Source organism: Penicillium coprophilum, assembly GCF_028826855.1.
Source record: "Penicillium coprophilum strain IBT 35676 chromosome Unknown utg000001l_segment0_segment0, whole genome shotgun sequence".
Classification (NCBI taxonomy): domain Eukaryota; kingdom Fungi; phylum Ascomycota; class Eurotiomycetes; order Eurotiales; family Aspergillaceae; genus Penicillium; species Penicillium coprophilum.
The window spans coordinates 3085578-3111125 of record NW_026622720.1 but is presented as its reverse complement, the minus strand read 5'-3'; the positions used below and the strand labels follow the sequence as shown (position 1 = coordinate 3111125).

The 25548-nt window shown below is 47.2% G+C and overlaps 10 protein-coding genes across 10 annotated transcripts; 5 read left to right on the top strand and 5 right to left on the bottom strand.

Moving 5' to 3' along the window:
* Positions 1-98: 98 nt before the first annotated feature.
* N7500_001191 (sugar porter family MFS transporter) lies at positions 99-1894 on the top strand (the record flags this gene model as incomplete). The annotated part of the gene is made up of 4 exons (XM_056672337.1): positions 99-315; positions 363-1060; positions 1122-1362; positions 1434-1894. 4 exons carry the CDS (start codon positions 99-101, stop codon positions 1892-1894), a joined length of 1617 nt encoding a protein of 538 aa, XP_056537910.1.
* A 3826-nt stretch (positions 1895-5720) lies between these two features.
* Positions 5721-7351, bottom strand: N7500_001190 (adaptor protein STE50; the record flags this gene model as incomplete). The annotated part of the gene is made up of 3 exons (XM_056672336.1): positions 5721-6808; positions 6860-7021; positions 7084-7351. The coding sequence occupies 3 exons, from the start codon at positions 7349-7351 to the stop codon at positions 5721-5723; spliced, it is 1518 nt and encodes a 505-aa protein (XP_056537909.1).
* A 2312-nt stretch (positions 7352-9663) lies between these two features.
* N7500_001189 (uncharacterized protein) lies at positions 9664-10155 on the bottom strand (the record flags this gene model as incomplete). Its single annotated transcript, XM_056672335.1, has 1 exon — positions 9664-10155. The coding sequence occupies one exon, from the start codon at positions 10153-10155 to the stop codon at positions 9664-9666; it is 492 nt and encodes a 163-aa protein (XP_056537908.1).
* A 545-nt stretch (positions 10156-10700) lies between these two features.
* On the bottom strand, positions 10701-11851 carry N7500_001188 (alpha/beta hydrolase; the record flags this gene model as incomplete). The annotated part of the gene is made up of 2 exons (XM_056672334.1): positions 10701-10872; positions 10929-11851. 2 exons carry the CDS (start codon positions 11849-11851, stop codon positions 10701-10703), a joined length of 1095 nt encoding a protein of 364 aa, XP_056537907.1.
* Positions 11852-12995: 1144 nt separating this feature from the next.
* Positions 12996-13897, top strand: N7500_001187 (SDR family NAD(P)-dependent oxidoreductase; the record flags this gene model as incomplete). Its single annotated transcript, XM_056672333.1, has 2 exons — positions 12996-13616; positions 13664-13897. 2 exons carry the CDS (start codon positions 12996-12998, stop codon positions 13895-13897), a joined length of 855 nt encoding a protein of 284 aa, XP_056537906.1.
* Positions 13898-14261: 364 nt separating this feature from the next.
* On the bottom strand, positions 14262-15653 carry N7500_001186 (zinc-binding dehydrogenase; the record flags this gene model as incomplete). The annotated part of the gene is made up of 5 exons (XM_056672332.1): positions 14262-14530; positions 14596-14949; positions 15002-15176; positions 15227-15410; positions 15601-15653. 5 exons carry the CDS (start codon positions 15651-15653, stop codon positions 14262-14264), a joined length of 1035 nt encoding a protein of 344 aa, XP_056537905.1.
* A 525-nt stretch (positions 15654-16178) lies between these two features.
* Positions 16179-18322, top strand: N7500_001185 (uncharacterized protein; the record flags this gene model as incomplete). Its single annotated transcript, XM_056672331.1, has 3 exons — positions 16179-16268; positions 16316-16395; positions 16447-18322. The coding sequence occupies 3 exons, from the start codon at positions 16179-16181 to the stop codon at positions 18320-18322; spliced, it is 2046 nt and encodes a 681-aa protein (XP_056537904.1).
* Positions 18323-18570: 248 nt separating this feature from the next.
* N7500_001184 (flavin-containing monooxygenase) lies at positions 18571-20208 on the bottom strand (the record flags this gene model as incomplete). Its single annotated transcript, XM_056672330.1, has 1 exon — positions 18571-20208. One exon carries the CDS (start codon positions 20206-20208, stop codon positions 18571-18573), a length of 1638 nt encoding a protein of 545 aa, XP_056537903.1.
* Positions 20209-20970: 762 nt separating this feature from the next.
* On the top strand, positions 20971-21222 carry N7500_001183 (uncharacterized protein; the record flags this gene model as incomplete). Its single annotated transcript, XM_056672329.1, has 1 exon — positions 20971-21222. One exon carries the CDS (start codon positions 20971-20973, stop codon positions 21220-21222), a length of 252 nt encoding a protein of 83 aa, XP_056537902.1.
* A 111-nt stretch (positions 21223-21333) lies between these two features.
* Positions 21334-22910, top strand: N7500_001182 (glycoside hydrolase family 15 protein; the record flags this gene model as incomplete). Its single annotated transcript, XM_056672328.1, has 3 exons — positions 21334-21550; positions 21600-22410; positions 22463-22910. The coding sequence occupies 3 exons, from the start codon at positions 21334-21336 to the stop codon at positions 22908-22910; spliced, it is 1476 nt and encodes a 491-aa protein (XP_056537901.1).
* Between the last annotated feature and the right edge of the window lie 2638 nt (positions 22911-25548).

Here is a 25548-nt window from a genome sequence, read left to right as displayed (position 1 = left end):
CATTGCCCGGCCTCAAAATGTTGTTACAGAATATCTCTTGATCCAATACACAAGTGGCTTTTATACTTGTCATTGTTGGTCAATTGCTCTCCGGCACTATGACCATCACGAAATCCTTCGAGCCGGCGTCCAATGGGACCCTCAGGGAGCGCCTCCTCGCTGTCGCCGCGCAAGTCGAGGAACAGCAGAGCTGGCTGGAGAGAAAACTCAAACCTAAAAAGGTCTCGGCCAGATATCCCTTCAAAGGAACACCCTTACTGTATGCAACATGTGCCTTTGGCAGCTTGGGAGATTCCCTGTTTGGTTATAACTCCGGTATGGTATTTTTCAACATACTGTCAAGATGACTGCTGATTCCATAGGTATCATGTCCGGCCTGCTGGTCAACGAAGTTTTCATAGCTCGCTTCTTCAAAAACTATGGAGGAGCCGACGGGACGACAAGTGGAGTCAATCCCTCGATCACAGGCATATCGGTTGCGTGTTTGCAAGCAGCAGCGGCGGTAGGAGCACTCATAGCAGGTCGTCTTGGGGACATAATTGGCCGAAAGAAATGTGTCCGCCTCGGCGCCTTCATCTACTTCTTTAGCTCGTTTATCCAGATGTTTGCGCCTGGTTTCGCAACCTTCATTGCAGGCCGTACCATTCAAGGACTGGGCGTCGGGTTCCTCTCCATGACCGTGCCTATCATTCAAACCGAGATTGCTGCGCCTCATCGCCGAGGTTTGATGGTCGGTATAGAGTACAGCTGTCTGATCGCTGGATATATGCTTTCTTGCTGGGTGGACTATGGATTTAACTTCTTGCTGCCGCATAACATATCATGGCAGGGACCATTCATCATCCAGATTGTGTTCTCTTTTATCTTGTTTGGCATGTCCTTCTTCCTACCGGAAACCCCTCGATGGTTGGCTTTGAATGGTTTCGTGGATGAAAGTTTGCAAACGATTGCAGATCTACATTCTGACGGTAATACCGAAGCGGAGCATGTTCAGCAGACGTTCCTCGAAATCCAAGAAGCAGTGATCTACGAGAACAATCTTGGGAAGTCTAGTTGGAAGGTATTGTTCTTCTACGTGGGTGACTTGTTGATTTTGTGGATCACTAATCGCCACTTTACAGGAAATGTTCACCCGGTATCGTAAACGAACCATTGTTGGTATCACGGTCCAGATGTACGCGCAGATCAACGGAATCAACATCATCTCCTTCTACCTACCGAGCACTCTCTCCTCTGCTGGCTATGATAACCGCAAATCTCTGCTATTCACTGCTGCAAATGCCATTCCCTACACCGCTGCAACAGTTGTTACCTGGTGGTTAGCGGACCGATGGGGCCGGAAGCCTTTACTCATTACCGGAGGTCAGTTGAATATCTGTTATGAATAGGACAAATCAAATCGATTAGCGACTGGAGTCTAACGATCCAAATAGGTCTCGGCATGGCCGTACTATTAGCCATTGTCTGCGTCTTCACCGAAATTAATGTGGATGTCCATGTCAAAGCGAACGGACAGTATGCCTTCGTTATGCTTTACAATATCATGTACGGATTCACCTGGGGTCCGATGCCCTGGCTTTTACCTGCAGAGATATTCCCACTCCGGGGTCGGAGTAAAGGCATGGCCCTGGCCACGACTAGCAATTGGATTTTCAACTTCATCATCGGAATGGTCTCCCCGGATGCATTCGCTGGCATTCACGGTTATTTCTACCTGGTGATTGCAGGGTTTTGTCTCAGTTCGGCCCTCCTCGTTCACTTTTACTATGTTGAGACAGCACATCATTCTCTAGAGGAGATTGCTGTTGCATTCGGTGACAAGGCATTTGCAGATTCTGATGAGGTCATGGAAATGACTGATGCGAAGAGTGAGCAGGTGGAATACTCGGCGTGAGGGATATATGATGTTCTTGGGTGTGGGTTATCTAATATGCCAACTTTTCCTTGAGACTATATAGTGTCCTATAAGATAGTAATCTTGAAAACTGCCCCCATACCGTGTATCATTGAGCACGAAAACGATGTGACTGGTCTCGACTACGACATGGAATTGGTGAATCCGGAGCTCCGATTGAAGATATGGAAGAAGACATTGGAGTTAGCCCTTCTGGGGAGCGCACACTTCAAGGTAGACCATTGTGACTTCAGGGTGCTTGTTGAACTCCGAGAGGATTCAACACACCAATAATCCACGTTGTTTGGGAGAGTTTGATCTCTGTTTAAATTGCTTATTGATATATCCTGGGAAGTTGTATGAAACTCGGGTCTAAAAAAAGGAAAAAGAAAAAAGAGAGGTCGTGCCCGGGATCGAACCGGGATCGGTGGAATCAGAATCCACAGTGATAACCATTACACTACACAACCTGATTTGATGATAGTGTTTACTATAATATGTATTATAAACCATTTACCTATACAAGCAAAAATTGTTCTCTACACCCGTGACACATTATCTTCAAGCTTGCAGAGGCTGTGAATAGCGCTCCGTAAAGTCCACCAATGGGCCTGGACCCCAGGCCATAGCCCGACCGGAACTGAGCTATGGGTGCAACCTTCGAAGTCTAACCCAACCCACAGCCTATTCGTGGGGGCCCATAAGGCCCCCATTGAAGCCCATTGAGGGGGTTCACTCAGGACCTTATAATCGCGGTTTTCTAACCCTTCTGCTAATTGTATAGACTTCAAATCTGTAATGCATATTTGCAATCACGGTGTGGGCTTATATCATGTTTTAAAGTAGAATTTAACTGAAGGAGGTCAAAAAAATATCTAGATATTCTCTATTGTCAAATATATATATTAAACCTTTCGGGGAGCACCACTGTTTTCTTGGTGAACCTCTATAAGTTTTGTACATATTAATTGACAACATGTAAACTATACCAACAAGATATTACCCCGAGATAAAAACGAGAAATAGGGACCATATATATAATAATCAAAATCGTGTTTTTCGGAATATTTGTATTGGCCGGTACCTCTAAGCCTTAATAGGCTCGCATCAAAGCCTAGTGGGCCCGAAGATAGGGCCTAAAGTCTAGCTCATTCGCGGGGTGGGTTGAGTTGGTTTATGGGCTTTGTGGGCGTTTCAGAGCGCTAACTGTGAGTCTGTCTTCTTTATCTATTTGATTTTTTTTTTTTTTTTTTCGCGGAAAAACTAATGAGAGATCTGTAGCACGCTTTCTAACCCTAATGTGGATACATACTACTATAGCTATGCGTCTTTTACCTTGCTGTCCGGTGACCTGAGATCATCACACCTTTAGTCCCATCCTACCCAGAGTGCGTACTCCAATGAATATATTTCTTCTGGATACTAGTTTCCCCTCTCCCCTATTTCCCGTCCCTATTCTCGCCTATACACTCGCATTTGCATGTCGATCAACAAAAATTCCCCCTATGGGCGGCACTAGACTCATGATTGTCGACTCTACGGCGAGGGAATCCGCAGCCATAGATAAAATACCATGCTATATCCATATCTACTGATTATGAATAAAAGATGTAGTCAACCATGGAAATTTTGCTAGATCAATGTGACTTGAGCCCTGAGCGAAGCAGAAACAATGAATCGCTCGGAGATCACTTGGTTGAACCAATATCATTGAGATTAATGCGCCATCAAAAGACTCGAGCTGACAGCCTCTGACGCCCTGAATAACAATGGTGTGTTGAAAAGAGGTTGAAAAGAGCCCGAGTCCAGCATTATACCTTGTGAAGTCAGGTCTGGGGTAAACAGTCCACCGACTGTCAGGGGGGTGTCTGTCGTGGCCTGGCCTAGATATACAATTTACAATAGAATACTGGAGGTGGTCTCCATTGGTACTCCTGACTCACCTATATCTATTCATCCTATTATATATGTTCTCGTCGAAATTCCATGATCCTAACATCAAAGGTCTTGTAAGTTTTTTTTTTTTTTTTTCCCTCAATGTGCAAGATCAGATATATGAAAAGTAGCTACAGCCTGGTCACCAATTCGATCAATTGAAACCCAATGCCGATAACTAACATACGGGTGCCTTTGTCGCTGAGCAATAATTTGACAGATCCACGAATAACAAGAAAATGCGGGATCAGCAGGCTGTATAGCAACTGCCACTGGCCTAGAAGCTACTAAACTGACTGCGAATGTAGCAGAAGCTTCGAAGAAGCCAAGGCTAACGCAAGTGTATTCAATTGTTAGACCATCCATACATCCCTACCACCTACCTGCCTCTGAGAAGAGAGAGGCAACTGGAACAGGTTTCGAGGTTAGTATAGGATACTTGCTTACAACCAACCAAGACGACAGTCAGATGATCAAAACTCACTCTACTGGACTTGCAAGCAATGCGTCTTTTGATAATAGTAAAGATCGAGAAACCTTTTGAAGTTTATATAGTGGAGCAATTGACTATCAGAATACATGGGAATGAGAGAAGCCATCTCGACTACTAAAATTGGAGAATTTGCTCAATTATGGAAATTGAAAAGACCCAAGTACAACTCTAAAATAACCTAGAACCTTGGGAATGATACGAGGTCTGGAATTCGACGACGTTATGACCTCCCTCGGTATGCCCTCGGAGTCTTTGGTCTATGGTTGCATTGGTCCTGGCCCAATCATCAAATCAGGTTGTGTAGTGTAATGGTTATCACTGTGGATTCTGATTCCACCGATCCCGGTTCGATCCCGGGCACGACCTCTCCTTTTTTTGCTTTTTGGATCTTTTACTGTTATAACCGGAATAACTTTACCGAGGCCTAATCAGCTCTAGCGTGGAAAAAAAAAGACAACACATAAATACAACCGGATCTCCCGCGTCTTTACTCTTTTTCTTTTTCTTTTCTATCAACTTCACGGGGCTCCACTTTGTGGCTTGCTGAGGCTTATCCGATGGCTTCGGCCTTCATGGGTTTTCTTCCGTTCCCGGCCCTGGAGAGTAAAGGCGTCCTCTCTATACAACACGTTATAGCTATGCTAGAGTATCTTTCGAGATATCCCTTGGGCGCTAGCAGTGGGGAGGACGTCACATACTGTTTTCAATTAAGTGATTTATATAGATTTAATATAGAAATTTGCTCTGTTTAACTATCAATCTTTTTACAAATTCGTAATATGCGTAAACTGGAGGCAGCATGAATCCTGATAATTACAAAATCGGGTATACCCGAAGTCCAGTGCACGGATCAAGGTGCATCAGAACAGTTCAGAGTCATAAGATTGTTCAGCATCGAGGAAGCAACATCAAAGCCAAGGCCGCGTAAGTAGGTAGTTACTGTTACGGAGTAAATCTGTCTTATTTGAACACACTGACAAAAAGCCCATTGACAATGGGGGTAAACAATGGGAATCTCATGTACAAACTCAGTATGTACTATGCTAAAATCAGAAAACACTGGACCAAAGTCCTATGCCGGTCAAGGATATCTTGAAAGAAGTAAAAAAAAAGAAAAGGCTGATGATGCGCAATGCTGCATGGGACATCGAAAGATCTGGAATCAAAGCGTCAAGAGAAGCAGAAAACGCCAATGTCAGTCATAAATCCATCCCCCGAATACGGTATACCGACTCTCCCATAGCACACCAAACACCGACAAAACCAACTCGACATAATTCCATGACCCACAAATCCAATGCAACGGAAGAAAGAATCCTAACACGTAGTCAAAAATCCCCGGGTATCTCAAGTCACAGACACGTGTGCATCGAAAGAGGGAGGCTGGCCTCGAGAAAATCAGAGCACGCCGCCTGGAAGATTGATTTGTCCTTGTCGGCCGCCATCGAAGCCGGCGCTGTTAGGTGCTGATGCACCAGGCCCTGGAGTGCCTGAAGGGTTGTCCACCTGCATCTTCCGCAACATGAACATTGGCTTTCGTCCTTCCTTTTCTAGCTGCTTGAACAAAAGAAGAGGTTTCTCCTGCAATTCCAGGCAACGCTCTTGATCTCCATAGACAATATAAAGCGCATAGTGTTTCCAGTCAGAGTTGATGTTGTATTTCTTCAGAGCAGCTGGTAGAACCTTGTAGCAGGGGTCCTCCCAAGAGACTCGGAATGACTTGAAGATTTCCACGCTATTTGGATTCTCGCCGCCGCTGCCTCCACCACCCCGTGAGTCAGACCTATCGAGTCGTGGGTCAAGACGTGATGCAGTGGATGGTGTTTCGGCGCGAGACGCTGGAAGCTGACTGGGAGTGAGCCGATCTCCTCTAGAATGTATTGTCGGGGTTTGTTCGGCATAGTCATAGGCTGTGTTGCGGTTGGCGCTAGAGAGTGGTTGCGTATATGATCGTGGATTGAGTGTCTGAGGATGAGTGTGATGGTAGTGGGGGGACGTTGGTGAAGGAATTCCAGGTGATAGTTGTGACCCTCCAGTCAAATGGGATGAGGCGGCCAAGGCAGCGGCTGACGGATTAAGGTTGTCGTGATGAGAGCGTGCATCATAGCTCGTAGGAGGAGGGTGGGTCGGTGAATTGTTTTTGGGTGTGTTGCCATTAGGATGAATGCGCTTGGAGAAAGCTCGCGCAATTTTCGACCCAGAAGAAAGTTCAACTGTGGGTTGAGGAGTTGATGTGAGAGTGGCCGTGCTGTCATGCCAGTTCTCTGAGGATTGCCCCCCAGAAGAGGGCGGAGGTAATGGATGTGACCGATCTTTTACTATTTTGATAACTGGTAAGATTTCTTCGCGCAATCGCCGGTAGTCGTCCGTGATTCGGCGCAGCTCCGTTTCAACCAACATGAGCTTTTCATCTCGAACTTGGATCGATTTGATTAAACGCGCGAGATCTTCTTGTGTCGCAGTTTCATTCATACTCTGGTCCGCCGCTGCAAGCATGGGTTAGAAATGAGGTCAAATCGGAAGGTCTGAGAACATACAAAGTGGAATATAATGGTCTGCATCGAGGGGGACATCTTGCTTGACTTTGATTTCATACACGCTTTTCAAAATCGTCAATCGATGCCCCACACTGTTGATGCCCATCTCCTTCAACTCCTCATGCTTTAGGGCAATAAGGGCTTCACCGACAATTGCATTTTCTGGGTCATAGATTATGGTTAGTAGAGGGCGTGACTAAATATGCTTGAATGGCTCTGCTTACCTCGGAATATACCATGATATTGTAGCAATCCAAGCGATGTCAAAAATTCCTTGCATTCATCGACTCCCCACTCCGTGATCAGTGTTCGTGGCGAGCGAGGACCATCGATCGGATGTCCGAATTTCGTCGGGGTGTGTTCTGATGAATGAATGTCGGAGTCCGTGGGAGAAGATTCACAGTCGATGTGAAGGTGCGGTGAAGTTATCACACTGCGCTCGTATTCATCGTCCGCATCTGAATCGGCGTGGTAGGAGGTGTGGAGAGACATGGCGGAGGATCTTTGGCGGTAAGACAATATTCACCGAAAGTCGGGATTAATGGTATGAGGGGTTCACAGGCGCCACCGCCAGATTCGAGGTACTTGTTCCAGCAAAGACAAACGAAATGAGTATTGGCGGTAATGCGCCGAATGCCTATTTTATAAAGCGCGGGCAGAACGAGGGTACGTCAAGACTCGAATGTTTCAAGGCGAACATGGACAGATTTGCAATATCTTCCAACAGATCCAGGTTGTACTATGCCTCTCGTAGGTTTGCCGAAATAAAATCTCGACACTCCTTTGAGGAGGGGTGTTGTTGAGTGTGAAGACGCGGCAATCAACAAGCTGAGCAAAGCGGGGAAGGTTGGCGGTTCAGGACCACGGCGGGACAGGGGCGTTGGAAGATAGTAAGGCCACCGGTCAAAGCGAGTGATAGGTCTATGTAGCTTGACGCCAAATGTAAAACGACGCTGGGAGCAAGCTTAAAGCAAAGGTCAAGATTAGGCGAAGAGGACGCTGGTCTGATGAGAATGGGGTTCACGTGACTGGGTCTGGACTCACAACGGTGGAACCTTGGGAAGTATATCCAACATCAACTTGATCTCTTCTTCTTTTTCTTAAATAAGATGTGTTTTCAGTTGGTTCGGAGAGCTTTGTATAAGCATAATACATTACTCTCTCTAGACTCAATCTCTCTGGGATGAGCGAATCAAACTTCTCACCCGACCCCGCCTTCATCAAAAGGATGCCAAGCACCTACAGCCTTGGAGCGAACTATTATGGCTTAGCAGTTCTCCCTGTAGTCCTCCAACCGGGTACCCATTGGTCTTCAATAATACCAAACTGAGCCTTTTAAGTGCTCTTGAAATAATCATCCTTGGTGTGGTTGGCATCTCTGCCCATGAGCTGTGCCTCGCAGGCGACACTTACTGCTGGTATATCGCCAGTTTGCCTTATGAGAGCAAATATTGGTATTGATTATTCGCATATAATTCGTATATGTTTGCCCAAGATGAAACTCACTGGTGACATAATCCAGGAATCATAATGTCAGTGATGATAAAACATTGGTCCCGGTCTACAGTATGGGGTTGCTTGCGGAGATGATAGATGGCCAATTTCCATGTATACATTGTGCCAATCAAGTTGGTGTTGACAATTTTGGGTTCCGGCTTGACAGGAGGCTCCCTGATATATGTCAAAATGGGTCAGAGATGAGTTACTACCCCTGGAGACATAGCATGGGATTGAATCTCACCATCTAAATGTGACAGGTCTTCATCAGAGGCACGACTGATGCCAGTAATGGCTATGGGAATATCACAACTCTTGTGTGGAGGTTTGGCAATTGCTGCCTCATAGCTTCGTACCTGGTCATCCCAGGAAGTGATATTGCAATCCACACACTGGAAATTGCTGCACAGGAGGAAAGTATTAGAATTCGAACAAAGAAATACTTCTCAAGACTTGGTGAACATACGAACTCAGCTCCCTGGCTATCCCCTGGCCTCAGATTTCATCTGGATCTACAATATTAACAAATTCCCCAGAGACAGTATTAACGAGGATAGTCTTGCATTTTCCCTTAGACTATATAACCTTCTGCTGCAAAAGCGCGCAATGTTGCTTCAACCATGCCATTGGTATGACTGAGGTTAGAGCAACGATTGAATATTTAGGGATGTAGTAAACATACCCCAGTGATAATAACACTTTTACCCCCCCCATACTGCCCGATTTGATGGAATGATGCAACCCACGGGGCCGGTGTACTTATATCGAGGTGATTAGGGCATATTGATATCGGTATTTAACCCCTCAAGGTTGGTTCCTTGCTAGATGCACAGAATGGAAGCTTTCATCTATTGATCCCACACGATATTGCCAATTTTGAGCCCTTGATCTCCAGTCTCGGGCTAATGTCCGTGAGGCTCTGCCCGGCACCCCCCGCGTTTCAACCGAAGGGCTGAATCCGGCTATCCGAAAAAAGTAAACCGACGAGACATACAATGCTTTCTCACGAGAGCATCCGATCTGCGGAGATCAGATCGTACAGACCTTGTGGGGCCTGGAGAACCTACTGCGTCATCGATCTATAAAGGAGGTAGGGCTTCAGGTACAGGAAATGCGGTGTTTCGAAAAAGGGTATTCAGAACCCCAGTGTGAATTGGTAGTCTATTCAAATGCAAGAGCGCCCGTAGACTTGGTATGTAAGCCCATGATATTTGATGCCAGGCCAAAACAATCTGTACTCCCTAGAACGAACCCGCCATGCATGATCACATTTTGAAATGTTGCTTCTTAGCGCCCGGTCTCTGTAATTATTTCTTGTCGCCGTTGGGCGCGCTCTCGCCTTCCAAGTCGGCCACTTCTCGTATAATATCCTTCAACCCACGAACGCCCTCGTCGACCACTGTCTCCGGAATGCGGATATCGATTTCTTCAATGTACTTCAGAGGATCATAGTGATGATCTTTGGCTTTGCCTTTCTTGATACCGTTCGTCTCCTTTGTTCCATTTGTAGTTTCACCATTGGCGATGTCGGACCCCAGTGCGGGGTGACTTCGCCCCTCTGCTGAAGCGAGCACTGCCGCCATCACATCATCGAAGGTCTCACAGCGGCCGGCGCGGAGGAGTTCTGTGGCGAGGGTGGTGACTTTTTCGGTCCAGCCCAAGCGGTGGAGCGATCCGAGCAGGGTTTCCTGCAGATCTTCAAGTGCGCAGCTGGCAGAAAGCTTGACGAGGAGGTCGGATTCGAGGGCGTCGGGGGTGGAGGAGGCCCCGTTAGTGGAGGCGGAGGCGGAGGGGGGCATTGTGGAGGGTAGGGTTCGAGTTTCGCAGGACGACGCTCGATCAAGACAGAAAGACACGATATGAGCTTTTGTGACAAAAGCTCTAGTTCTCGCGCACAAGAAAAGAGGTAGCGCTTTGCGCAAAAGCGATGGTCGGAGAGGGCCCGCCCTTTATTTCAATACGGGGTCGAAGGTGGATTAGAATTACATTGCATGTAGTGAAGAACAGACATGCATAATGACCAGACAATTGAGGAACAGAAGATATGGAATAGGAGCGTAGATGAATCAGAAGACTCGCATTGACGGCCCAGATCGGACAATCGGCATTGTGGGTCCGAGCGGTGAATCAATCGCCTGATGTCTGCTATTGATGCCTCTCCTTATTCATCGAATGAAGCTGAATTCTTCAACTCCTACTATTCTTTTCGCCTGGCACAAAAACTATACCTTATTTGATTTTGCTTATAGGGCAGTTATGACTATGATCTAGTTGATATCCAGGACGAGGATCCCGATGTCCATTGACAGATTCCAAAATTATGTATGCGTATTCAGCCTACAACTCAGTCTTTTGCCATGGATATGATCTCAAATGGACCAGGTACAGGATTCGTCAGTGCCCAGGCAATACCGTCACTCATTACCTCGTCCCATCTCTTGCTCTCTGACAGCTGCTCGTTGAACATCCTGAATGCATGAGGCACACCGGGGAAGACATGAACGTTAGTGGGGATGCTGATAAAACATTTAGCTTTTGAAACTTTCACAATCAAAGAATATGGAAAACTCACCCGTTTGCAGCAAGATGCTGTCCATAGAACAGACCCTCGTCTCTCAATGGGTCATTTCCCGCGATTCCCAACGTAGTAGGAGGCAAGTCCTTGACTTCTTCTGCGAGGGCATTTCCAGGGCTCAGCCGACGATCTCCAACAGCATCCTTGGTATCAAGAATTCCAAGAAGATCTTTGTACAAGTCCATTTGAGCCACTGGCAAGATAGGCGCGTTGGCACATTGCACATAGCTCGACAAATCAGGACTCTTTAGCATCTCCAGCCTTGGCGCATAGTGGTCCCATTGCACAACACAAGGAATCATGAGGACCTGTCCTGCAATCTTGGGGCAGGCCGCTAAGCGCTTATCTTCGCCGCGGAGCTGGGCCAGTGCCAACGACGCAGTCATCCATGCACCAGCTGAGATGCCACCCACAACCACCTGCTCGCTGATCCCGCCAATTTCGGCAATGTTACCATGTAGCCAGACAAATGCATCTTCGACGTCCTCCCAAGCAGTGGGGAAGGGATATTCGGGTGTGTGTCGGTAGTTGATATTCAAGACTACGACTGGGGTACCCTTCTGGGCACGCGAAGTGACAATCCGCGAGCAAATGGCATCTTCAGAAGAAAGTGTTCCGATAAGAAAACCTCCGCCATGAAGGTGGATGTAAACGGGCAGGCGCTCGGAGATTGGGATGCCGACGGGGCGGTAGGTGCGTGCTTCAAGAGACATGCCGTCACGGGCTGTGATTGTATAGTCATGCAGCTGAACTGCAGCGCTGAGACCGCTGAGCATATCTTTCGCGGCGGATGCCTCCCGGGTTTTGTTCAACAACACTTTCAACTGTTCCACCGAGAGGTTCTCGGGGGGCTCAGGCAGCGTAGGCTCGAGGGCGACCCATTCGGCGCTGGGTGTACCATATTCAGTGAAGTCGGCCATTTTTACAGTGACGAAGGGTAAATCTCTTGCTAGAAGGAGTATGAGGAGGAAGTAAGAATGTCGCTATAAGAAGTAGAAGTAAGGAGTAATCAGGCGTCCCACCATCTTCGGGATGCGATAAACCCCGCAAAGTAACAACGCATAGTTACTCATGGTGAGACACTCTATACATGCCTGATGTCAATCACAGGGTTATCAGCTGAAACAGATAAGAAAAAAGCTGAGAGACACCCAGAAACACCAACTTATACTGTTGTATCGAGCAGAAGGCTCATTCAGAAGGAGACACCCATTCTATCTTCACCTCTATATCGTTATATTGTCTATCAGGCCCCTACTAGGATTAGGGAACCAACGATTCTAGGCAATCTAGTTTGTATTTGATGGCGTTGATATGAGGGCTTAAAGTTTTGGGTTCTCGGCTTTTTTTTGGGTCTGTCTCTGCTGCCGTGCAAGGGCCCGTGTAAGGGCCTAATCACTTTGAGACATATCACCATCAGCCTGGCCATCAGCCTTACCCCATACATGGCGTTCCGCAAATTCCAGGGCCCGGACCCCTATGGGTCTTCGAAGGAGTCTTACCGCTTATAAATCAGCCTCTCATGATGCTGTAATCTAGCCTTCTACCTACTAGTCGTATGGAATTTGTGTTTGTAAGCCAGAATAATCACCTTTAGCTCTATAAGTGTATATTGCTAATCTAGACATCTGACCTATAGAAGTTGGATTATCGCGGAGACATTGATCTAAATATTTGAATAAAAGATATATATCTAGAATCTAAGCGAGAGTATTACCACTTTCTGGGTAAGAAGTCATTAATAATTCTTCCAGTGGACTTTATACAGGCCCATGGCACACCGGTGGGCCCAAAGATAGGGCTAAAGCCCAGCCTCTTGGAGGCTGGGTCAGGCTGATGTTTGGGTATTGTGGGCTTTGCGGAGGTCTACCCATAGATCACCTCGGCTCGGCTCCCGGTAAAATGATACCTGAGCATTCGGTAACCCCGCATGAAGATGGACTATTTAGGTATACCGTGAATGAGAAACGGCGCAGGTATATGTAAAGGTAAATGGCATATCCACCTGTGTACCTTTTGGATGTAGGTCACAAGTGAGCTTGAAACCAAATCAAATCAAAAATCATGGAGTCTGGTATTCCATCCGATCCCCCTTCGCGTTCTTTAACCGGTAAAGTCGCCATCGTAACAGGCGCAGGCTGCCTGGGTGATGGGATCGGAAACGGACGTGCGATTTCAATACTGCTTGCCCATGATGGCTGCGACGTGATCTGCGTTGACCTAAACTTGGAGTGGGCCAACAAGACCGTTGAATTGGTGAACTCGAAGCCCGGTCATGGACGAGCGTTTGCGGTTCGCGCAGACGTCACATCAGAAGAAGACTGTCAAGTGGCAGTACGCTTTGCAATTGAAAAGTTTGGCCGACTAGATATTTTAGTCAACAATGTTGGAATTGGGGGCGCGGCGGGCACTGCAGTGGAAGTTGACATGGTTCAATGGGCCAAGAGTATGGAGATCAACGTTGCCAGTATGGTCCAAATGGCCAAATATGCTATCCCCGAGATGGATCGAAATGACGGGGAGATCAAAGGGAGCATTGTGAACATGGGCAGTGTTGCTGGGTTGAAGGGCGGGACACCTCATTTGTTATATCCGACTGCCAAGGGCGCCATTGTCAACATGACCCGTGCTATGGCGGCCCATCACTCCCCTGATGGGATTCGCGTGAATTGTGTCTGTCCAGGAGTATGCTTGACACTTCCGCCGTATCAAACTGAAGCTGATGTTACTAGATGCTGTATACCCCGATGATGTATGGAAAGGGTATGAGTGAAGAGGCGCGTGAGGCTCGTCGGAAACGAAGCTTGTTGGGAACTGAAGGGAATGGATGGGACTGTGCTGGAGCTGTGGTATTCCTTGCTGGCCCCCACGCTCGATGGATGACTGGTGTTATTCTGCCAGTTGACGCGGGGACAACAGCTGCCGTAGGAATTGGCATGACGAAGAGTGCAAGTGTTAATGCCTAAATTAAGGCCGGATTGCAGCATTACTCAAATGCTCAGCTCTTCTCTTCTACATATTTATAAATCAAATTTTTTCTCACGTATCTCGTGGTCTATTGCTATATATAGGCTGAGATAGCAAAGACTTTTACACGGTTTACATGCTTTACCGACTTGTGTTGTCGAAGAGTGATGACTCCGGTATGTCAACCCGTAATATTCATCCTTTCCATCATCTTGAAGCCCGATTGCTTAACTTATTCATTATATTCCGACGTTTAGGACAGAGACCGCATACACGACCGACTACTCCTATGCATTGCATATCCAAATCTACAACCTTTGAAAAATTCAGAGATCCAAATAATTTGGTCATATCCTAATGCAATTATACAATGTCTGATACTAGCGCAATCCGATCTTTGATCTTGCCCTCTCCCAATTCTTTGAGAACTCTCGGGAAGTCCTGCAACTTGCCCAATTCCACCCGGGGCTGAATGACACCCTTTGCAATCAAGTCAAGCACCTCTACTAGATCCTGGTACTGCCCACCATATGTGAAGATAATGCTCAGTCTCTTCCGAATTCCGATCTTCATGTCAAATTCATTAACAAAATTGAGGGTGCCAACACACAGGATCTTACCCCCAGGACGAACTGTTCGAGAACGATATGGTGTTAGCAAAATATGGCCGGGAGTAACATCTAATGGGGATGATCACCAATGTGCTGTGCATCCTGGCAAGTTTGATGACTGCCCACAAATTCCAGTACGGTATCAATTTTCCCCTGCAACCCATTTTCCTTCACAAAATCTTGCACCGACTTTCCGACTGGAACGATATCCTCCAATGGAACACCTAATTTCAGAGCAGCGTCCAGCTTTTCCTGACGAAGATCGGAAACGATCACTCTAGCACCGATAGAGTATACAATTTGGAGCGCATTGAAGCCAAGTCCACCAAGTCCAAAAAGGAAAGTAGTTTCTTCTTTCTTGACCTCGGCACGGCGGGTAATACCATGGTAAGCTGTAGTGACAGCATCAGTAGCAACTGCAGCAACAGCTGGCTCAACACCTATGACCAGAGTTAGATTATGTAGTTGACAGTTTCACGGTAACAAACTTACCATCAGGCAATGGAACAGCGGACCGGACATCGACCGCAACATACTCAGCATAGAAGCCGTCTTGACCAATTCCGTGGTGCAATCCAGCTGGGCATAGTTGTGCCAGGTCCCTTGAGCATTCAGAGCAAGTGTCTAAACCACATCCCGGGACAGAAAGAAGAGCCACTCTGTCTCCCTTTATTTCTCAGTTAGTAAGGTCTCAGTACCTGGCAGTGATATTTCTACCGATTTGAATCTCTTGTCTGTGACCCCTTCCCCTATCTGTATGATCTCTCCACATCCTTCATGGCCCTGGGAGAAGAGGTTAGCTTTGCTCATGAATATATTTAGTCCGTGAAGAAACGTCCATACAAGTGTATATTTCTCATTGAACTGCGGCCGGTCTTCAATGTCTAATAGGGGCTGATCGCTATGACACACTGTCATGAACAGGAAAGATCAGAAAAGGAAAACTTAGGATCCCAAGTTTGGTGAGAACCGGGTGGTACCTCCGGATGCCAGTATCTTGACCAGAAACCCCGTAGTGGGGACCGAGGGCACAGAAATTTTTTCCCAAACCTATGAGTGTCAGAGATGTATGAACTTGCTTTGTGAACTACAAGTGCCAGCACACTGGATTTGGATTCCCTTTATGCTTTCTCCACGCATGCATTGTGGATGGTAGTGCCGTGCTTCTCATGATTTCAGAATTGACTACCATAATTGGCTGTAATTAACAAAGAGATTATCTGTAAATGTGGATAGGGACCTGACTACTTATGTCTATGTCAGTCGAAAGACCAAAAGTAGCGTAAAGAGCCTCCCAGAAAGGACAGCCGATGCCGGCCGGCTTGGCTTCCCCGCATGTTCATCAGGATGTCAATATCATGACAGGACGGAGCTCAGTCTATCAATTAGGCAAAATGGTAATTTAACAAAAAAAGTATGTTTCCTCATGCCCTCCAGGGCTTCGACTGTGTGCAAAGCCAGCAGCTTTACGACTGTGTGTGAATACCTATGTAACTTATGTAGAAATGGATACCGGGGTAAAACGTCAAGCAAGAGATAAATTACCGGTAACAGACGCCGAAGAGCCGAGGGTATCGCGCTTGGCGAGAGATTTTGCGGGGACAAGCTGTTCCCCGCCTTTCGCAATTTGAGTATGGTCAAGTAATTGCAATCTTGTAGAATTTCAATCATGTCTGCACCGCTTTGGCTACAATTCACTGGTAATCAAACTAAACGGAAGCGTGCAGAGCTCGCCTGTGTGGCATGTCATAGCAAGAAGGTAAGTGACCAAAATCTAGGTCTCGGCAAAGATACTTACGGCTGCAGATTAGATGTGACTTGCAAGCGCGAGGGGCTCAAGGGTATAATAAATGCACCAAGTGTGAATCTGGCGGCAAAGAATGCCGGTGAGTGACTCTTCCTAGGCTTTTCGGATGTATGGCCTGACCCGGTCACAGAACGAGACCATCAAAACGAGGTCGGCCCGCTGCAAGTGTGGCCCCATTGACACCCCCGGTAACTGAAACCAATTCCTGTGTCCAAATAAATCGGCATGGCTCTATTCCGGATCATCTTGCCGTCAATCCACCATCTGGACCGCCCGGTGCCCGGTTAAGAAATGATAGCCGGTCTTTGGACTTCCCTAGAGATTTGCTTCAGAGATCTTCCATCTCTCCGGCACATGTAGAACAAGCAGGAGCTCAAACTTTCGAGAATATCGGATGGTCGATGAGAAATGACATATCTCCGGGTCAAGTGCCCCCTGATCCCCAGGGCAGGCCTGCGCAAGCAATGACCAATGATTCCCCTGCTACTCAGCGAACGGAAGACCACTCGGAGCATAATGATAGCTATCCAATTGGTCATGTTTTTCTACCAGAGCTACAAACAAATGCTCGAGCTCAGGAGCGGCTCATTGCTGAAAGAATGTCTGAGGTGCCCAATCTACCTGATCCAGACCTACAACAAACATTCGCAGAAACATACTGGGAATACTGTTATACATGGTGTCCAGTACTGGATAAAGAGACCCTATCAGAAGAGCTCGCTCGATCTCCCCTACTTGTCAATGCTTTGGCAGTGGTTGGTAGCCATATCAAACCGCCCATGATTCCACATGATGGGCCTGCCGGGTACTACGATCGAGCTCGTACCAGATTCTACAACGATGAAGAGCCAGACGTTATGACATCGCTAAAAGCTATCTCCCTTTTTTATTGGTGGAGTCCGCGGCCGCCAACTATCCTCCATCGCCATTCTTCTTGGTGGTGGACATCGGTGGTCATCCGGCATTGCCAACAACTAGGTGTACACCGGGAACCAGCGCAAAACCATCCACTGCGTCAACAGATTAATCTCAGTCTCCGGCGTCGAATATGGTGGACGGCATTTGCGCGTGAGCGATTGACAGCTTTGTGTCAAAGCAAACCATGTGTCATTGATCCTGAGGACTGTACCCTGTCAGAACCCACATTGGAAGATTTCTCACAGGACACAGATAAAACTAAAGCCGAAGTCTTCATATACTGGGTCCGTCTATGCGCTATCATTGGCAAAATTGCAAAATACCTCGCTCGTTCCAGCGACGCTGGATCTTCCGCATTCCCAGCATCTCTGGCCCGCGATCTCATCGGTTGGGTCCAATCACTCCCTCCCCATCTGCAACTACCGATTGGATCAGATCGCACAACTCATTTCAATAGAGATGTACATCAGCTTCATCTTCCGTATCTCGCCGTCATTATCATCATTCACCTCCAGCGATCCTCCCCCTCCCAGCCTCTCCCGCAAGCATATCCACCAGCGATACTCGCCGCGTCATGCATGGCTCGCATTATGCGGGATATCCTATCTCGCGGAGGAACTCGATTCCTCATGGCCATAACAGGCTGGTATTGCGGTACGGCATTTATTGCATTGTTACAAGCCCTTAGAATCGAAGGTCTGGCCAAGAGTGCCAATGAAGATCTAGATATCTTAACTCTAGCCGTGGACCAACTGCGCATAATGTGGCCCACTGCCGCAGTATTTCACTCAGGATTTGGTCGGCTGCGGCCTAGTGCTAACGCGCCGGACTTTGACTCGCAACGAGCGCCTGGTCCAGAACTCGGTATGGGTGATGGAACAGTGTATATGGAGATGGCAGATGGTATTGATTGGACTGCCTACTTCCCGTTCGCGACTACTAAGACTAGTGGCATCGCTGGTAGACTGCTGGTTCCACATACCGAGGAGCTTTTCTTTGATGACAATGCCTTCGCTGATGCTATGCTTCAGTTTCAGGATCTATTTGAGCCTTGCGATACCCTTACTGAGATGAATCTTTTCATGTAATTATGTGAAGGTGCTTGAAGTGTAAAGGTAATGCACTGATTATTTAGCTCTTCTTTTTTGTAATACCAGGATTTGAGGCCCTCTAGGTCCTTAGAATTCTCCAGACTACAGATGAGGTCCTTTTGCAATGAGTGACACGACAAAATATACCCATATCCGTAGGGACAATAGATTATTGATTTGTATCAATGATGTGGCTCATGTTCTGTAGAACTAAAAGTATTCCCTAACGATGGTTCATGAAAATATCATTCAAGTATCAAATCCTCATAGTCTCTCGTGGCAACCTGCTCCGCACGCTTTCGGTACCCAGGCGCAGGACCCTGATATCGTGCAATGATTCTCTTCTGCTTATGCGCCAAATTCTTATTGACACCAGTCATCCAGGAGTCGACATCATTAGCAAGCAACCCAATCGCGCAAGTATGAACGTGCTCAGTCCAATCCAAGACACTCTGCCGCGTAGCTTCAGCGAATGTAACACCCCGATCACGACAGAACTCGATAAACCGTGCCACCCAGCTCGCAGCATACTCCACACTGCGAGGGATATTCCCAAACATTTGGTGTGGCCCCATGACCATCATCATATTAGGAAAACTTTCAACAAACAAACCCAAAAACGTGCGTGGACCCTCACTCCACCTATCCTTCAGCAGAACCCCATCCACACCCCGAAAATCAATCGCCGTAAAAGACCCAGTCACTGCATCAAAACCGGTGGCATAAACAATCATGTCAAACTCGAAGCACTCATCCTGCGTCTTGATCCCAGTCTCGGTCACGCATTCAATGGGGTTTGATTTCACATCCACCAAACGTACATTGGGCTGATTAAAAGCCTCGAAGTAACGCGTTTCCATAGGCACCCGTTTCGTTCCAAAACCGTGACATTTCGGAATAAGTATTTCCGCCGTGACGGGGTCATGCACGCGTTGACGAATCTTATTCGCAATAAACTCGCTAAACAACGCATTTGCCTCTTTGCTCGTATTGATATCGCCGAAATTACTCATCCACTTCGCGAACCCGCGTTGAGCATACAGTTCCTCCCAAAATTCCTCGCGGTCTTCGGAGCTCAGGTCGAAAGTGCTTCGCTTATCGGGCACGTGCATAAAGCAGTGCCAGGATTCCGCGCATTTACGGAAAATTTCTGGGTAACGAGCTCGGATCTCGTTCATTTCTTCTGGGGTAAGAGGTGCGTTTCGGAGAGGTAGACTCCAGTTTGGAGTTCTTTGAAAGACGGTCAGATGGCCTACCGTCTTGGAGACTTCCTGGATTACTTGGATGGCAGTTGCTCCGGTGCCGATAACTGCGACGCGTTTGTTTGTAAAGTCGACTTCTTCTGCAGGCCAGCGGGCTGTGTGGAAGGCTTCGCCTTTGTAATCCAGGACTCCGGGGATATTGGGAAGAGTATAGTTGTTTAAGATCCCAATGCAAGTGACGACAAATCGGGAGGTGTATTGTTGTCCCTTCTCGTCTGTGACGAGCCATGACTTGGTATCGTCTTGGAAATGTGCCGCCGTGACGCGCGTGTCAAATTGCATGTCTCGGCGGAGATTGAATTTGTCGCACACGAACTCGCAATATCGTAATGTCTCAGGTTGGGAGGCGAAATGCTCTGACCAGTTCCACTCATCGAGGACTTCTTGGGAAAATGAGAAATTGTATGAGTAGCTTTCGGAGTCGAATCGTGCGCCTGGGTATCGATTCCAGTACCAGGTGCCACCTACACCTCCACCGGCCTCCAAGACCTTTGTCCGCAGGCCTAATTGTCGCATTCGATATAGCGAGTAAATGCCGGAAAGACCGGCGCCAATGATAAGAACATCGTAGTCGAGGTCTTTGTTCTTCTGGCAGAAGTCTGGCTCTTCGATGCTACCCATGAATCAACTATTCAGAATGAAAGTGAACTCCATATGATTATTATGTTCTACCTAGCCATCAATATATGGTTATCAGTTTGGATTAAACCTTCGGCTGATAACTTTAAGCCGGAGGCATGCCGCGATGGACCATGGACCATTTGCGGGGGAGACCCACATCAACACAGCCGGTATACGCTTGTATGAACCTTGGAAAAGCCCTGGAGCCGAGATGTCTCTGCCTTTGGTGTCTTTCCGCTTTTGTGCTCAAGCCTTGCCGCTTTTTCCTCAAGGGCGGAACACGCCTTTGAGTGCCCACGAGCATGCCCGCACTGACGCTCCCAAATTTCTCTCTAACCCCGGATTGGTGGCGGTCCAAGCCGGGAACCGTCGGGACCTTAATCCCCATGGTGGTTCAATGAAACAGACCATAATTGATAAGATCGAAAGGGAACGTCATAACTTTCATAAATATAGCGGGGGAAGTTTGGTAAAAACAACTATGGCACGAGCTTGTCCAGGGCACTTTTGAGCAGGCTGAAATGATTTATGAAGTGGGAGTGTCCAGGTATTAGGAGATGCGCGTATTAGAGCAAATAGTACTCAATAATGTAGATCATACTCCTTTAATATGCTTAGCAGGAAACTATGCCCAATAGATCAAATAATTTCTTTTTCCTCTCTCCAATTCCCAAGACAACCAATTGTTATAATCATCCACGGCGATCGCCCCCTGCGCCATTTACTTCTCGGATTGTTATCGGAAAAGCATTCAGATACCCTATGATCCAAAATCTCGGGCAGTTAGACAACCGCGATGATGAAAGTGCAGAGCACGGCGGTTTATCGGACAAGTCCTTACTCGGTTCGGGATCTGTCATGCTGATCAATGCCGATCGGGATCAACATCAACTCAATGTTACACTGCGTCCAGATGAGACGCCTTCTAAGCAGCAGCTCATTCGTTCTTTTGTAGTTGAACAATCAATGCGAAACTCAATTGCCTCGGAGTCCGTTTGCTTGTTTGTTCGATGAGCGAATTTACAATCCACAGTCTGGGGCCTACTGCAGTTGTTGAAGAATATATAAAGATGCTCAGCATTTTCAGAGAAATATTCCGAAAGAACACAAAATTATCCATACATTATGTTAACATTCAATCTTTTGACCGCCTTGTTGGCACCAGGTGTGCTATCAGCTGCCTTGCACCCTCGACAGGAGGCTGATCTTGATGGATTCATCAAGTCGGAGTCTACCCTTGCTCTCAAGTCCATTTTGAGCAACATCGGCGCCGATGGGTCTGCTGTTTCTGGAGCAGGTGCTGGTATTGTGATAGCGTCTCCATCCAAATCGGACCCAGATTGTGAGCTCCCCTTCCCCAGGATGGAATGATGGGAACTCATAGCTGCTAGACTTTTATACCTGGACCCGTGATGCAGCCTTAACATTGAAAGTGTTGATTGATGATTTCCTCGCCGGAGAAACCTCGCTGGAATCTACCATCCAGGACTACATCACTGCTCAAGCAAAGCTACAAGCCGTGTCTAACCCATCCGGTGACTTGTCCGACGGAGCAGGACTTGCAGAGCCCAAGTATCAAGCAGACGCAACTGCCTTTACAGGTGACTGGGGCCGTCCCCAGCGCGACGGACCCGCTCTACGAGCGACAGCCATGATTACCTATGGCAATTCTTTGATTTCGAAGAAAAAGGAGGATGTCGTCAAGTCAAACATCTGGCCTAGCGTTCAAAATGATCTGAACTACGTTGCACAATACTGGAACCAGACCGGTTTCGATCTGTGGGAGGAGGTCGAGGGCTCCTCATTCTTCACTATTGCCGCACAGCACCGCGCGTTGGTTGAGGGTAGTGCATTTGCCAAGTCGCTGGGAGAATCCTGCGAGGGGTGTGATTCCCAGGCACCTCAGATCCTATGCTTCCTGCAGTCCTTCTGGAACGGCAAGTCTGTCGTTTCCAACGTGGCCGATAATGGCCGATCTGGTCTGGATGCAAACTCCGTGCTTGCTTCGCTCCAACTGTTCGACCCTAAGGCTGCTTGCGATGATGTAACCTTCCAGCCTTGCTCTTCTCGGGCCCTATCGAACCATAAGGAGTACGTTGACTCGTTCCGTTCGATTTATAACGTGAACAAAGGCAAGGAGGCTGGAGCTGCCGCTGCTGTTGGACGGTATGCCGAAGACACTTATATGGGCGGCAACCCATGGTATGCAAATCTTCCATTTTCATTCAGGTTTGAGCTTTGCTGACCTTTCCAGGTACTTGACAACACTTGCTGCCGCTGAGCAGCTGTATGATGCTCTTTATCAGTGGAAGCAACAAAAGTCATTGTCCATCACAGAGACCAGTCTTGCTTTCTTCAAGGATCTGGATTCATCTGCTGCCGTCGGTGACTATGCCAGCGACTCGGAGACTTACACCTCCCTCACTGCCGCGGTCAAGAAATACGCCGATGGATTCGTCTCTGTCGTTCAGGAGTACGCGCCCAAAGGTGGAAATCTAGCCGAACAATTCACTCGGGATGACGGCACCCCAGCCTCTGCTAAAGACTTGACCTGGTCCTACGCGGCGTTCCTGACTGCTGCTGAGCGTCGGGATGGAACTGTTCCCCCTACTTGGGGTGCGTCTGATTCTAAGGTGCCCGATGAATGTGAGGGAAGCTCGGCCAAGGGAACATACGCGGAACCAGGGGCTGTCTCATGGTAAACATCAAGAGACAACAGTTTACATATACCCGATTTTGATAGATGAGAGCGCGCATATGTGAAAACTACAGATAGAGTGGACCGAGATTCATTATCCAATGCAATTCGTACTACAATACAATCACTTATTTCAGGAATGTCTTGCGAGGTATGGTATATCTAATCGTGTCATCGGTCTTGAAGCGGTATGTTGGTTTCATACTCAAAGTCAAAGTTCAACATATTTATACTCTTGAGCCACCTGGGCGAATGAATCAATTTACCAATTCCTATGTCAAGGATAGAGGTGGCGTACACGGCTAACTACAAACTACCTAGGTACTCAATTCTTGATCCGGAAGGCTGACATGCATTCTGCATATGCATGTAGAATAGTTCAAATTTATACCGTCAATAGTCTAGATATCTAGAGCTGTACAAAGAATTCTTAGCTGGAAATGTACCTAAGCGCATTATTCTTCCAATAAGCCTTTGTATTCTTCAAAAAGTCAAATGCACTAGAAGAGTGAAGTGCTATTGCTCGGATTTTATTTTTATTCTTATGTCTAATTTCCCCAACTAGGTCTATGCCACCTTTTTTCTAGGGCGAATTGGAATACCCCAGGAAAGCAGATATCTCTCAGTATTCTCATCTTTTTATGGGATTCCAATCCAAGATCACCAACCACACGCTATACAACAAGCCTAAATAATTTCACGGACTAACACTATTCTAAAATGGCAGGCTCAAAAAGACCAGACAATGAAGACCTCTCTCTAAGATCTTCCAGACGTGAACAAACTCTCTCCCATCGACACAATTCACAACAACGAGGCACTTAAAGTTGTCGTCAACTACATAGGCGATGATAAAAGGGCAGAAAAAGAAGAAAAGAAACTGCTACGCAAAATAGACTGGAGGCTGATGTCACTATTGTGCGTAGCATATGGATTGCCATATTCTGACAAGACGATGTTCTCACAAGCCGTACGTCTCCACCCTCATCACTAGCTCCACAGCTTTTCTAATAGGATCCAGGTACTGTTTGGCCTGCGGACAGATCTAGACTTCAATGATGGAAACCGATACTCGTTTTCTTCGGCAACCTTGTACCTCGGATTCATGGTAGGAACATATCCGGCCGTGACCCTGGGGTCCCTAGCGCAGAGATTCCCAGTTGAATGCGTCGCCTCAGTTATCATCACGCTCTGGGGTATCTGTCTCATATTCACACCAATATGCCTCAATTACAAAGCGCTTTTTCCTGGGCATGCTGGAGAGCGGTATTAGCACCATGTTTATGCTTCTCATTTAAGTCGGGACTCCAATCAAAAACAAACAGATCGGATGGAATCAACGGGGTTGTTTATGGGAAGGTTGGTACGAGAAGAACCAACCGGCAATGAGAATGGGGTAGGTCAATCACTTCCTTCTCACAGGCAACACATATAATCCCCCAGAATATGGTACTGCTGTACAGGCTACGTATCTGTCTTCTCGGCAATAAGAACTTAAGGACTGGGCTATATAACAGGCACACTATCCCCCTGGAAATCCATCTTATTTACAGCAGGTGCAGTGACCGTAATTTGGAGACTAGTCCTAGTCTTCCTTCCATCAGACCCAGTCCGAGCCCGCGGGTTCGACTAACGATAACGCTACATCGCCGTAGCTCGACTGGGATCGAACAACTCCGGCGTGCGGAATACATACAAGGGCGGCCAAGTCACTAGACATACGATTTTGGCTGATCTTCATTGTTGTATTCCTAAGCATGAAATGCTACGGGCCTGTATCGATATCCATGCCTATCATTATCAACTTGTTTGGGTTTGGCACGCTTGATTCACTGCCATTTTTTATGCCGTTACTAGCTTCTTGAGCCGTATTCGGCATATCGGTTTGATGAGGGTTGGGTGAGGGCTTGTATTGCCTTTGGTGCTCAGATGGCTATTACAATTACGGCCTTTTTGCTTGTGGTCCTGCCGCTTGATGCTACTGGTGGTATGATCTTTGCGTGCTATCTTCTGCCTGCTGTTGGGGGTAGATATGCTGTTCTTAAGAGATTGCTAGTATTGTTGAGTATTGTTGAGTATACGAAGCCGTCTATTGGTTCGTCCGGACTGAGTTTATTTTTCGAGTTGTGAGCGTTTGGTAAAATCGCAAGCGAGATCAGTCTGGGACTGCCGAGGGATCTGAAACTGCGTGCCAGGACGATTTGAGTGATAAAACGGTGAGTATAAGAGCTGGTTTATTGGCTTGTTCCTTGCTAACTGTTGATTGTGATTGGAACCCTCAATTCCGGTATAGCTCATAGATTGAACTCCATGTGGTATCACTGTTCGAAATCAGCTTTATCCACAGGCGTCACGGCCTTTTTTTGCACTTACTATATGTGGTTTAAATCGATCCATAGATGTGCAGTCAAACCGATCCCCGATGATCACAGGAGCTGCCACTGTCCTGTACACTGTCCTGTGAATTATCGTCAGAGATTGTCCGTGGAGAAATTGTGTCTATAAGTTTGCAAACCCAACTAGGAAATAGAAAGACCCAATAAACCAGAAAATGCCGAGGCTATCCAGGGGAGATGCAGCCCTCCTACGGCCAAAATATAAATAATATTTAGACATAATATGGAGCAAAGAGAACGCGAATA